Below are 14,831 nucleotides of genomic sequence, written 5' to 3' on the forward strand. Positions count from 1 at the left end.
ACATAATTTGCAGTTGAAAAAGGTGATAAATCAGCACAAATACTCAGCACTCAACACAAAATTTTAAAAACCACAATAATATCGTATCCTGGTGATTCCCACCTCTCCCGTAAAGTCATTCAAAGTTACACAAAGAATTCTTAAAAGCCCCAAATTACGTAAACTTCTGATCACAGCCCTAAATATCACATCACAGAGAAAGAAAGACTTTGAGTGGGTTTAGGTAAATTATCTGTGAACATGCTCTACAACCTGTGATCCTTTTAAGAGTCATTTCATCCAGAATATAATTCATTTTTTAAAGTTTGGAGGTTGTGTTTTACTACTTCCAGTTTTACTTTGAAATCACTCCCCTCCTCACATTTCAGGTAGTTTTACTTCTGGTATTTGTTCAGGTTCAGGTTATACACCACCTGCTGCCAATTATCCAATCAGTCATTCTGCTACTTATACCACCTGTTGTTTACTTTCCTCTTATCAGACTGTCTTTGAACTCCAGGAATAATGTTTTCCTGTAATTTCTTCTTATTTCCTACTTTCTGGTTTCCGATCATCATCCTAGTGTTGAGTTTTCATCCGTTTTATGGCGCTTACCTTCCATCCTTGGCTGCTCCTGTCCGACTGCCTGTTTATGACTGCAGTCTGGGATTTTGCTTGTGTTTGGTGCCCTGCGGTTGTGTCCTCTCCTTCTGTGACTATTGCATTTGCAGCACTGAAAATTGCAGGATCACAGTCCTCTTTTACTACATTTACACAATTTCTGAAGACGCTCCAAAAACATCTGAGATCAAACCATCGCAAATAAAACTGCTAGAGATGAGTATTTCAAAAATGTGCATTTTATTTTTTATTTTTAAAGTGGGAAAATGTGTTTTACTACACTGAGTGAAGTGACTCATTAATATCTCCCTGTACGCTGATGAATCCAGGGAATGTGAATCAGGCATCATTGTGTATCGTGACACAAAACTTGATTGGGGAAGCAGTTGATGCACAAAAAAAGCAACTAAATAACAAAAAAAAAAATCTTCTTTATAGTGCTTAACAAAAATATTCTACTTTATATTCATATTTAGACTAGTACCACAAGCTCTCTCCACCCAAAACACACAGACTCAAACAAGAAGGAAGTTACTCTAATGAAAGGCAAAGCGCAGAGAGTAGCACTAATAGGACGCAAGTTACTTTGCTGAAAATCGTCTGACTTTAGTTACACGCCCATTCACAAATTCTAAAGACCAATCACTCATATAAGTGTGAGCTATTCACGTGCCGATTTATATATTTTGGAGTTTTTTGGACCTGAAACTATGACTCATACGAACCCTTTTCTAAACACACGCACAAAGAAACCTTAGAAACGCATCAGACTCACTTGACACTGAGGTGAAAGTACTGATATTCACTTTAAAGGCAGAGAAAGGCTTACTGAGTGTAACATTTATACCTCTCTTCTCTGTCTGCTTTCATGATATGAGTCATGAGCCAAAAGCAAAGCATTATTAATAAATATGTCATCAGTATTCCTGACAACAGCCATGAGTTTGCATCAGACAGAAAAGCTTTTTGTCAAAATCATCACGATTTCCACAGCAACAATACTACAGACCTGTGTTTGCGTTTGTGCACATGTGAGTTTGTGTCATGAAACCTGTTGCCAGGATACTGCTTAGCCTAATACGCCACTTAATTGATGTTGATTCACACTTGTGTGTAGTAAAAACAAAAAAGGAATAAGTGAAGAAATCAAAACAATTTTTGCACATTTGCCTTCATTTACTACTAGAACCCACCAGTCTCTTTCATAAGAAACTAAGGTGTAATACAAACCATAGACAGCTACAGCTGATTATGATTAGATATGTCTCAATCAAAAACCATTCAAATAATATTATTTCCTAGTAAAGGCATAGAAGTACTCCATTATATATATACACTAGTCTGTCTGTTTCATGTTAATCATTTTCCTGGTTTTCCAAATTAAAGTATATTTGAATCATACTCTGCATTGAAGATGTCTCCTTTTGATGATGTGAAAGCATTTTGGCCATGCAAGTGCTCAGACAGATGTGCTATATAGACCAAAGAAGCTGCAGGAGGTCCTTAGCTAATGAAACCCATGCTATGAAGCTCCTATCACAGTTTTTGAGCATTTCACAGTAGAGTTTATGCACTATCCGCAATGTCTTTTGTTTTATTGGAAGAACAAAGTACTACATCCAGATGAGAGGTTGAAGTGCCGGCTGATTTTATCAGCTAAGGCTAGCAAGCTTGGTTAGCAAGTTTGCTAGCTGAAGTAGCATATGTGCTCAGTAACAGAAGTACTTCACTTCTTGGATGATGTGTAGCACAAACTAAGCCACACTATTAGTCAGATCTTTGCATTAAAAATGCTCCAGACAGCACAAACAGGCTGAAGAGGGTTCAGCTCATTGACTCCAATTAGTTAAAGTGAACCTGGGCAGACAAGCTATCTGCAACAGCTCCCTTTGTTGGCACACCTGTAAACCATGGCAGGCCCTAAGCCTATCAATCCCACTATAGCTGTTATGAAAGGGTGAAACCATCTATAGGAGCCAATATGGTTTTGTGTACTACGCTCCAAACATGCTTTTTTTGCCATTTAATGAACATTGGTATCTATGACGACTGGTTTATCACATGTTGTCACACACATATTTCTCTAGAGTTGTCTGCCATATTGAACACGATGCAACCACTGGTTGCTAGGGAAGAAAATGTAGATTCCCCAGCTGGTTAGCAGTGGTTTCCGGAGATGACCGGCTGCCTCTAGGTGAATCAGTTGCAAAGAAGGTGCTGGACCAAAAACCTCCTATGCTCAGGTTGCTGGCACATTGCCAGAGTTGTCTGTAGTTTTTCATATTTTTTTGCAAATACTTGCTCTCTACTACACCAACAAAACTTGAAACATATGCCACACACACTGGAAGTGCAGAAGTTTTGGCTTATGAAACAAGTTGTCTACAATATTGAGGCACAACTTTTGCCTTGAAAATGAACCTTATCCATTTCCAGTTTGTGTCACACTTCACAGCTTCTGATCAGTCTGTAGGCCGGCATGTAGCTCTTAAGTTTCCCAGCAAATGCCATCAACTTCCAGAAACCTCTCATGAACTTATTTTCCCTTTGCAAATAATGGTTGTAAGATGGTTGCAGACCAGTCTCTAGGCATGGGTGATTGGGACCTCATTTGATCCTACAATGTCATTGTGATTGTCGCACATCCAAAATGGTGAATAAGTTAACCTCACATGGTTAGTGGTCATGTGTCTGCAAAACTTCAGCTGACCCACTTTTAGAGTCAGCTTCAAGTAGCCACTATAGGAATTCCAGTTTTTCAACCCTGGAGGTGCCGCTCGATGCTACCACCCTCCTACCAGTCAAAACTGGGTATTTTAATGGGAATCTACTGGGACTGACTAAGTGTTTGAGTCTCAAGTGAATACTAATTGGAGCCTACAGCTATACTACAGGTGTATAGTAGGTGCACTTAGACACAGTTATGCTTTGAGCTAAATGCAGAAAGCATAAAACATAACTCACAGGCATGCTCTCCCGTTTATTTGACTGTTTGGCACCATACTTTATTAAGCTGAGGGATATTTCACACGACATGGAACTATCCTCTGTGCAATACAGGCTACACAACACACAATCTGATATTCCCGTGTTGGTGTTGTTCCTGGATCACCACAGGTAATGCTGGTCCAGATTCAAAATTTCATGTGGCAAATCCCATTGTTGAACCCTATGTTTAACCCTAACCCTGACCCCAAAGCTATAGGTATAACTTTAACAACAGTCCCATAACCCTAACCACAATTACATCCTAATCCCCAACCCCAACTCTAATCGCCCCCTTTTGTTGGATCGTTTTCTCAGGTTTTTATCCACGTCCCAAAACTATGGCATCATAAAAATGTGATTGGTCACTTGCAATGTTAGACCTGGACCAACATACTGATAATCTGGGAACAACACCAACACAGGGATATCAAACACACCTTAGAGAACCAAAGAGATAGAAAGACAGGACAACTTTTGTGTTGCCATATTTCATTCAACATGGGCTTTCGCCCTCTTTCCACACATACAAAGAAAGAAAGCGCCTGCAACACAACAAGAACACTCAGCAAACAGTCCCACACATTAACACACTCGAGCAGATTAGCACAGAATCTGCTGACGGTCGGTGCTGAAAATGCAGCAGAAAGAGCTGCCGCACAACAAACACCAAGAATACCATCTAAAGCTGCCTTTGTTATGGCCCAGTCTGTAGATCTGGTATGTTGGACTGTTACTTTTAAAGAGGCTCTAGCTGTACACAGAAGCAACATCCCTCTCCTTTCACACAACCAGGAAAGCGGGGGAGGGAAAAATAAAAGGAGTAAAATCCGTTTCCGGAGCTCAAGAGATGAGGAGAAGGAATATCGGAGTGATACAACGAGAGTCTGTAAACGATGCCTGCAATAACTTGCAGTGATGGATTTCAGTATTCACGTAACTGTCTTTCTTCTTGGGTGCAAAAAAAAAAAAAAAAAAAAAAAAAAAAAATGACAAGCAGTTTGTGTTTGTGTATTATGTGTCCGGGCGCTTGGATAAGTTCCAGGTTTAACTCGAGGAGATGCGAGATGGACGGTAATTTGTTCTGCATCTCAGCTGCTGACAGCTGCGGCTCGCTCTCTGGCTCGCTCGGCCATGTCGTCTCATTCATTAACCAAACCTGGCAGGGTGGTGTGAGTCGCAGCCAACAGGTAAACGCACTGGGATTTCTGGCCTCGCGCACAGCCTGCGGTGCTCGACGCTGCGGCCGAGAGTTATCTTTTTGGTTGGGCTGTGAGAAAGTGGAAGATATTTGAAGGATTTATCATTGCAGACCAGGCAATTGTGTACAATTTTGTGTGTGTGTGTGTGTGTGTGTGTGTGTGTGTGTGTGTGTGTGTGTGTGTGTGTGTGTGTGTGAGTGATATCAGGCTGCAAACTCTGAACATCAAAGCTGCTAAAAGAATATTTTTTCCAGAGTGCGGAAAATCAGGAGGGTCTGAGGGAGATATGCAAAACACTGAGGTGGGATAAGCGTGTTAATGTTTCTGTGTGTGTGCGTCATGTTTACACATCTTTGTGAGGACAGAAAATTGGCATGCTACTATACTTGTGGGAACCAACAGTCACCTATGGGAACAAAATGCCTGTTCCCACAATTTTGAAGGCACTTTTGAGGCTCAAAATGTGGTTTTAGTGTCAGGGTTACAATTAGGTTATGGTTAGGTTTAGGCTAAGTGTTGGGTTAGGCATTCATTTTTGATGGTTAGGGTTAAGGTTAGCAGCTAGGGAAAGCATTATGTCAATGAGATGTCCTCACTAAGATATGAAAACAAGTGTGTGTGTGTGTGTGTGTGTGTGTGTGTGTGTGTGGGAAGAGGAGGAGCCGCCTCAGCAGAGCAGTGATTGGCCTGTGTAGGAAGTAAAGATTGTGCCTTTTCTTCTCGATGCAACCGTGATGAGATCCCACAACACAAGTCATCACACAGAGATCTGTAATGATGTCCCACAGTTACTGCACGCAGACACTCCCAGAGTACAAACACACACACACACACAAATAAGTACATAGGCTGACTATTTGTTGCCACCTTCCTCATTAGCTCAGTGGCTTCAAGGTTCAATACTAACTAAATTAACATGCTCGAAGAACCTTGCTGTTAAGAAGCACAGCGTTATCATTTTACCCCCGGCGTCCGAGACGTGTGTCAGCAGCAGGCGAGGCTCGTGTAGCCGCTTTGACCGGGATACATATTTGTCTTCACACCATGAGGACTGCTAGCTGCTCACAAACAACATTCACTCACATCGAGTGATGGAGGCAGACACGTTCTGTATCAAAAATCAGATTCGCTCTACAAAGTCTTTAAAACTATACAAGGCGGGTTTTTGTGTACAAACACACTCATCTTATTATTGAGTCAAATGACAGAACAGAGCTGCAAAAAGCTTTTTGTTCTACCTGATCAAGACGCTGCAGATTCATCATCTTCTTGCAAAATGCAATTGTAGTTTTGGGTTGTTTCTTTAAATTGAACTTGCTCATTTTTCTTGCTGCTATTATAATTTGACATTTCAAGTCCTATTATGCACAAAGTGATGCTTTGCTGCACCTATTTTCACCATCAGAAGCCAAGAAACCACGTTGACTCACAAGGTAGAGGAATATAGGATATTGCACAGAAATGACTGGTGTATGATGTAATTTAACCAAACATCTGATATAAAAGCTATCATAAAAACAAATGAGAGAAAGCTTAGTTTATCAGAAGTCCTGCTAACAAAATGTTTAGCCACACACAGGCTGCTCTGCACGTTTACACAACAGAGACTCTCATTTACTACAAACCAGCAAGAGAGAACAAAGAAACAATGAAAACTTATAGCCAGCTGAGGACTAATAGTTCATAGTGTGTGGCACTGTGGTTTAACGTGTTACACGCTTCTCGTGGGAGATCATACCCACTTGACCCAAGTTACAGAGCACAGGAACAGGTGTTAAAGGCATCAGGTGACAAATTACACATCACTGAAGCATCAAAATGATTTTGAAGCTGAAATAGCTGCAACGTGTTCCTTTAAGACCAATTTGATGCGAGGCATCAGTGTGCTGAAAAACTGCTTTCTTTTTTGCAACATTTATCATGACCAAAAAAAAAAAGAAAAGAAAAAAGCCTTGTGGAAATGTTTTAGTCATTCGCATTTTATAGCTCTCGATATTTCAAAGAGTGACTTTCAGTGTCTCGTTGCCTGTGGGCAAATCACTGCCATCATTTGTCTCCAGATAGGCAGCTCAACTCAACCGCATTATCTCGGGTTTTGGCGCCACAGTGTCCGATGGTGCTTTCTGCTGGTGAGCTATTTGTTTCCAGCACCTTTCTCAACCAAAGCATTTTCTCCAAACGTTACACACCATCCTTCCTCTGAAATGACCTGACAGAGGATAGATTTCAAGCCACAAGGTAGCTAACTGGGACATTTTACAAGGATATCTCAGGATTATAGAGGCAAAACCTTTCTTCTGTGTGATTCGTTTATTTCATTTCCCCCCTGAGAGTATGTTACAGCATTCACTGATGTTAATTGCAAACCTACTTTCGTGTAAAAGACAAACAGTGAAGCACTCTTGAGAACATGCTCGAGTTTGGAGCCATCGGTTACTAGGCAGGTTTTGTGGTTTTCCTGAAGACGGAAAGACTTGTTTCTCATCTGCTTTTGCTTAGACTCATTTTCATGATTTATCTCATTATATGAAATTTTAAGGACTGATTTTTTTCTGCAAACTTGAGGCATGTGGGCTGGAAAACCTGTGCACAGCTGAATCAGGGCACAAAAGATGCAGGTTTCAGATTTCTAACGTGCACCACAACAGGCTGGTGGACCTGTAACACGTTCTGCAGAGAAGTTGCCCAAGGCATTGATCAAGAAAGTGCGCTGACCTTTGAACTCTGATCCCTGCGGTTGCTTACTATTCCCCATACACTCCCACACACAGGCTCTGACGCATGCTATTTCTCAGACACACACACACACACAGGCAGATGGCCCTCATGCTGCACACCTCCCCTCACCCTTGTACTGTGTCCCACCGCCTCTATAATTAATGGAGCAAGCCCTGCTCGAGGTCTCTGGTAGGATAAAAAATAAACAAGGAAGTGTGTGTTCATGAATATTTACAGAAAACAGCATGAAAATTTCACACAGAAAGAAAAAAAGATTATCCCAAAGTATCTTACTGTACACATGAGCACTGGAGTGCTGAAGGCTTTAAAATATCCTCATGTTTCTATGTGTGTGTGTGGTATCACTGGTTACCACAGAGGCTCTGTATCCTCAAAGCTAATTGCATAAGATTGGCTCTGTCCTCCAAAAATTCATTTAGAAGCTAATTTCTTTCTGTCGTGGCACTGCCACGCCAAGTGATTTAGCTCTCTCCTTGAGACAAACCAGCTAGACTCCTCTAAAATACTTATATTACAAAAAAATCAACTTAGTGTTCCCTAAATAGCCAATTTCCTCCACATGCTTTGGAAAATAAAATAAAGCCGATGATGTTAGTCTCTAATTAGACTGCAACACCTGAAGATAACTCAAATCCAAACTGATTCCTAATGCGTGTATCGTGCGAGTGTTTTACTCACTGAGAAGCCTGCCCAGAAAGGACAGGAGTGCCGGACTCTGGGTGATGTGGTGAGAGCCAGAGCCGCGAAGCTCACAGCCAGAATGAGACTCCCGAGGACCATTTGAGAGACTCCCAGAGCCAGCATGATCCTCGTCCGGGTCCGGTACTCCCTCAGCCGGGACAGACTGCGGGACAGCGACGCCGGGCTCAGAGACCCCGGGCCGCCTAAGCCACTGCTGCCGCCGCGGGGCAGCGCGTTCACCGGCATTGTGACGAAACGATGCGACCGAACCGGGTTACACAAATGCAGGTGCAGCAAATAAAGGTAACAACATCCGATCAGAAGCAGAAGCCTCGCGTATTTGGCCCGCAGTGATCTGGCAAACGGCGTGAGTCGAAGTCAGAGTCCGATGTGGAAGATCTTCTCCATCAATTAAGATGCTCGGAGTCCCTCCAATTAGAGATGCTCTGCGGCTGATGGGAGGAGAAAGGTGAGCAAAGAGCGGGCTGGACGAGCCACCGGATGTTTACCATAACACGCACAGATGTTCTGAACGTCTTCAAGTCGAAACACGGACAATAAACCTCCGGAGTTCCTCGCTGACTGCTCCGACAAGAGCCCATTCCTGAAAAGTCAAGACGCAAAGAGAGGAAAAAAGCCCCAAACGCTTCATCCTGCTGTCAGCCAGCCTTGCACCATTGTCAGGCTGTCATGCTCGCCTCTGCAGGCTCTCCAACAACTCAAAAGCAAGGGCTGAAGCCTGGATAAAGACGCGTGTGGACAAAAACACACACACACACAATGAACCCACACTCCTCCTAAACGCACTAAAACGCCTAAACGTTTGAGCCCACGCTGATGGGTTTCTTTTTCTGCGTCTTTAAGTATTTGAACACCCCCCTCTCAGGTCTGAGCGAGCGGCTTTCCTCTTCTTCGGTGTGAGAGGCACCAGCCGTGCTTTTCACAGACGACAGCAAATCTAACAGCCAGGACAGGAGATGCACACTGCGTATTGGAGATGTGCCACTCTATGCGTGTACATGGCGGCGGGCTACACGGAGTGTGTTTTACTCTTGATGGTGAAGGAGGGGAGGAGGACTCCTGCGCTATCAGGAAACATGAAAGACAAAAAATATTAGTAATAATAAAGAAAACCTGCCCGCCATTTGTTACCCCTGCTGATGTGTAATTGGTTCATTAAAATAAATTAAGGAAACTGACATTTTAAGTCCAAGTGTGTCTGGATTTCATGGCTTTAAGTGAGTGTGGATTAACCTCAGATCCAGCAGCTCCATCGGGGCATCTAACATTGACTTTGTCCTGTCCTTCATCACGCAAGTAAAGCCTCACTACAGGGGAGCTCCGAGGAGTTAGACCTTCCACACATTAGCACATTAAATAATTATCATCAGTAAAATATGTCACAGGTCTGAGTTTGACATGCGAAACAAAGTCCGATATGAATGGCTATTAATTGTGATCAGTAACACATCCAAACAAGATTTCCTAACTTGTGTTGGGACCTCACGGTTCATAGGGGTTGATAGTAACCTGCATCCTGCAATGCTCCTTCAGCTCTGCAGATGTACCTGTTTTTCAGGTGCTGCGTGGTTTTCTTCACGCATTTTATGAAAAATATTTCAAAGAAACCAAGCAAAAATCATTAAAGTCGCGTGGATACATGGAAAAATAATAATAATAAACGTTACTTCTCTGACGATTTGGTACGTTCACATCAAAACACGGACGTTCACAGCTGAAAGATTAGCTCCGTCCTGTGGAAAAGACCCATTCACCGCTCACCAGCGCCACCAAGCGGTGAGCAGCGGTGTTTATTGTCTGTTTTTTTCCTTTCTACTTTTTAGCGTCATTTCTTTCTGTACTGTGTGTCACAGATGCTGCTTACTGCTTTCTGATTACTAAGTGCTACATTTATTTTTATTAAACTTGAAACCTTTAAATAGTGTAAATATATTTTATAATCCATTCATGAGTGTAAGTCCATGACAAAACAATGAAATCATATTTTATGTATCAGCCGCTGAAATAAAATAGAGCCAAGCATTCACGTGGATAGTTCAAACAAAAACACAGTTTATTAAACTGGTTATTTGAAACATGTCCTCAACACAGTCTGAACTCTCTCAGGCAGCTTTCTTTTCATTTCTTTAAGTAGTCTTCAGGAATAGTTCGTCAGGCTTCATGAAGGACACTCAAAGCTCTTCCTGGATGTTGGCTGTGTTTTGTTCTGTTTTCTGTTAAAATGATCCCACACTGCTTCAATAATGTTGAGGTCCGGGCTCTGGGGAGGCCAGTCCATGACTGACAGTGTCATGGTGTCGTTTTTCTGTCTTTTACTGCACTGGCAGTGTGTTTGGTATCGCTGTCATACTGAAAAATGATGCCAATCAGACACGTTCCAGATGGAATTGCATGGTGGGCCAAAATCTGACCTCTGGCAAATCCAATGTAGACATTGAGTGTTGCACTTCTCTCCTGAACTCCTCTGTATATGTTGACCATAATTTTAACCACAAATTTCAAATTTGGATTCATTTTTCCATAAAACTTGTTGCAGTGGGTCTTATGGACCTTGTGTTTTTATATCCAGGTATGCTTTTACTGCATTGGCAGTGTGTTCGAGGTCATTGTTATGACTAATTACCTGAAAAGAATATAAAAATTGGAGGCTTCTTAAAATCTTTTGCACTATACTGCATATTATGTATAAATACAAAACCCATCCATCCATCTTCTTCCGCTTAACTGGGGCCGGGTCCCGGGGGCAGCAGCCCTAAGCAGAGAAGCCCAGACCTCCCTCTCCCAAGCAACCTCCTCCAGCTTGTCTGGGGGAGCACCAAGGCATTCCCAGGCCAGCCGAGAGATATAATCTCTGCAGCCCAGAACCCCTCACCCAGGAACCACCTCAACTGGTTCCTTTCAATGTGGAGGAGCAGCAGCTCTACTCTGAGCCCCTCCTGGATGGCTGAACTCCTTACCCCATCCCTAAGGGAGAGCTCAGCCACCCTTCGGAGGAAGCCCATTTCCACTCAGAAAGCAGCGGCGGAAATACAAAACCCTGTAGGGTAAAAAAAAATAAAAAATCCTTACACACTCTTTAATTTAAAAATGATTTTATTTATTAATACAGTGGTATACTTAAAATTGTGTTGCAGAGGGGAAAAAAAAAAAAGTCAGCCACAAGTGAAGAGCTAATATCCAATAAAGCCGTGTTATATCTAAAAGTAAAACAGTACTGGTGTGCCATACGTAATATATTGTCTATTAGTACAAAAATACATTTAAGGGCACACAATATAGCATCCAGTATCAGAAATCAGTGAGAGGGACACTTTGAGAGCACACCCTTCCAAATGAAGATGTTTTAAATGCATCTGAGCCGCAAATACTTTCCTTAACCCTACGTGGACAAAGTAATAAAAATAGAAATAAAAATAAAAAAAGACGACCTTTTTGAGACGGTAAAATAGCGGCGGCAACATATCGGTAGAAAAGGTGTGATGTATTATTGTTAGGTTACAATTCAAAGGCTTGAAGGTATGCCCATAATACAAAGATAACCACTTTCACTTCCTTCTGCTTTTTTAAAACATGTTTTCTCTAAGTTTTATACAAAAAAGAAAGACATACAAAAAGTTCATTTACAACAAAAAAGAAACAAGGCAATATGCTAGCTTTATTTACAGCCACTTCTTCTCTGATGGTTTTTTGTTTTTAAGCAATGCATAGCAGATAAAAGAAGAGCATACCTTTGTTATCTTTTATCGACTGTTTCTGCGTGTGCTAAACCCAAGTTTATTTATACAGAGGGTTCACAAAAAAATGGCAAAACAAATGACATTATACCATAATTTATCATAACTTACTTTTTTTTCTTAATGAAAAGTGAATAATCTGCAGATAAGGCATCACTGCTTATTTGTGTGAGTGCAAAGAGTGCACAGAGAAAGGAAAGATATTAAGTAGATGTGAGGAAGGAACCGAGGAGGCTACTGGACCTGAGTAAAGAACATGCATAGATCTCCCTCAGGCTGGAAGGAGAGAGGTGGTGCTCAGTAAGAGAGGAAGCTACAAAAGGTAAGAAAAGGAAGAACAAAGTGAGAAGTGTAGGAAGAACGTCTCTAAAAGTGTGCTGTTGCTGCTGCTTGGGTTCATGTCCAGCTCATGTCTTGCCACCTCCTTAAACCAACTGTATCAAACCTTCAGTAAGATTCCTTCAATGTGGAAGGGAAAAAAACAAACAAACAAACAAACAAAAAATCCAGTCCCCTGAACTGAAAAAACAACAAGATGTTGACTGGCGATCGAATTCGAGTCCAATTTCTTCTCTATTCTTCTATATATACTGTAGGCATATATAGCATAAATACATTGACACAGATTTTTCAAGCATGTATGCTGCCTCAAAAGCCATACATCCATCTATACTTTTGTAAAAAAAGAAAAAAGAAAAATTACATTAAACATTGCTTTATATATAAGTGTCAATCGTCAGTGACGTTGGGCATGCATCATTTTACATCAAAACTTTGAAATTGAGTTTAAAGAACAGCTCGTAACGATCATTGGTGTCTCTCCTTCGTCCAGCACTGTCTGGGTCTTCTTCATACTCTATGCTGTGTGTTGGTTTGCTTGGAGTGCGTCTGTCAGTGTGTGTGTGTGTGTAGTGGTATATGTGTGTGTTTGCGTGCGTGCGTTTCCATCGTCTTCATTTCATCCGCCATTCTTCCACATTCAGTAACATCACACCTGCTGCTTCTTCTTTAAAAGTGGTCAATGAGCACAGAGACACAGTTGGCTCCCACCAGGTAGTTGGGGTCTCCGGTGAGAGACTTGTTCTGCCAGCTTTTTGGATCACCTGAGGACAGACAGATGGGGGGCAGGGGGGTTGATATTAGCTGCTTTTTTAAAAAATGTAAAAATTCACACCCAAACCTTTCTTTAACAGTCATGAACTTGGGCTTTCATTTTAAAAGAGCCCTGCCTGCACAAGTTAATGATATTCATGGTTTGTGAGCCACGTTGTGTGAATGTTTAAAGCCCATATCCGAGGCGGAGGAGCGCGAGAGACTAGTAAAACCTCTTTGGTGTTTTTATTGAATGTCCCCAGCCTCTTGTTGACTGCAAATTAAACCTTGGTCACCGTGAGGTCTGAGTGTAATTGCAATTATAAACATGCGTATCTGTGCCAAGAGGAATCAATCAAAGGAGGCAGAGCGAGCTCAGCAGAGGTCCATCAATACACGACTGACCACAGTGCATGTCACAGTGTGTGTGCAGCCTCTTCACTGATACAGCCGTACTTTAAAAGAGAAACGCTCCACTTTAGATCTGTGTCAGACAGTCTGTGTCTGACATGAAAATACTAACTGGTGGACATCGCTCTCCATCCCCTGGTGTATACGTGGACTTGCTGCTGGCTAAACTAAACTTAGCCCAAAAAAGTAAGAAAATTTGCGTTTGGTCGATGATTTCTTTGTTGTAACGATGCTTCTTGACGTTAAACTCTTACACCGTTGGAAAGCAGTTTTATTTCCCCTTAAATGTTGACTCGTTTATAAGGAAAATGCTTTTGTTGGTTGAGCAGCAGAGTTGAGTGGTGCAGTGTTGTCGTTTACTGTAGTCTGAAGAAACAAGACATGTTGTCAATTAACAAACGGACCTCGGCAGAATGTGGAAGAACTACAAATAGCCACGACAGCCTGGCTCCTCCTCCTCATGCTGGTCACCAAGTTGTGGTTGTGTTGGTCACAGAATAGGCTGTTTGGCATCGGCAGAGAAGATCTGGCAACCCAGACACTCAACTCTGCTGCTCAACCCACATTTTCCTTTCAAATGTGGCACTAATCAAGAGAAAATAAACAGGCTTTCCAACGGTATAAAATTCAATGCCAAGAAGCATCATTACAACAAAGAAATAATCGATCAAACACGAATTTCCGTACTTTTTGTGCCAAGTTTAGCTGTCATGTCACATAGTAGAAATGAGGTTTCAGGTGAGCACCGTGGAGCTTTCCACGATGATGTGAAAACAGCTTTCTAGTGTCAAACTGCACATTAATCTCCACAGTGATGGTCTTACATCCAAAAGAAGCAGAAATGAGTAAAATCACATATTTTGTATAGAAGAAGGGGAGGGCTTAATCTAAAGACTCAGCACCAGGGAAGAGATTAAAGCGAAGATAACCACGTCTTCTGCTCGGGTAAATTAAAAGCTCCACTTATAACTCAGATGAAAGCCTTAATTGAAAGTTTTGTTTACTGTGGGCAGGCTGTGGCTCTGAAGGTATAGCGGGATGCAACTAATTCCCAGTGGTCAGTCCAGCACTTACATGGCCGCTTACTGTCACAGACGTGCGAGCTATAGTTCAAGCAGCTGTGTGTAAAGTGCTCTGAATAACAGCACCGACTGAGGCTCAGGTGTAGAGCTTATGTGTGCAGAGTCTACACCTGTTTGCCTTTTTTCTGAGAGCTGTTAACACGCCTCACCAACATTTTTCTTTCCTTTTTAGTCCAAACAGAACACAAAAACATTCATTTCGATGAACTCGTTGGCCGCTTGTCAGCTCTGCACTCGAGCTGACTGCTTATGTGCTCGACATAAGCACAAAACAAGCTTTCAAT

The 14,831-nt window shown here is 42.0% G+C and overlaps 2 protein-coding genes across 15 annotated transcripts in view; both read right to left on the minus strand.

Annotated features, from left to right (window-relative positions):
• Positions 1-9,396, minus strand: part of fam189a1 (family with sequence similarity 189 member A1) — a 108,025-nt gene extending 98,629 nt beyond the window's left edge. For 2 of the 3 annotated variants that reach the window (XM_013269670.3, XM_013269668.3), the window contains exon 1: positions 8,205-9,396. In XM_013269670.3, the coding sequence (XP_013125124.1) occupies positions 8,205-8,453 (249 nt within the window). In that variant the 5' untranslated portion in view covers positions 8,454-9,396. The remainder of the gene's footprint in view (positions 1-8,204) is intronic. The other variant, XM_013269669.3, reaches the window with a different exon arrangement.
• A 1,907-nt stretch (positions 9,397-11,303) lies between these two features.
• tjp1a (tight junction protein 1a) overlaps positions 11,304-14,831 on the minus strand; it is a 105,099-nt gene continuing 101,571 nt past the window's right edge. For all 12 annotated transcript variants that reach the window (XM_025906015.1, XM_025906014.1, XM_025906032.1 and 9 more), the window contains one exon: positions 11,304-13,065. In XM_025906015.1, coding sequence (XP_025761800.1) covers positions 12,971-13,065 — 95 coding nt within the window. In that variant the 3' untranslated portion in view covers positions 11,304-12,970. The remainder of the gene's footprint in view (positions 13,066-14,831) is intronic.

The sequence above is a fragment of the Oreochromis niloticus genome, linkage group LG1 (genome assembly GCF_001858045.2).
Source record: "Oreochromis niloticus isolate F11D_XX linkage group LG1, O_niloticus_UMD_NMBU, whole genome shotgun sequence".
Lineage (NCBI taxonomy): Eukaryota > Metazoa > Chordata > Actinopteri > Cichliformes > Cichlidae > Oreochromis > Oreochromis niloticus.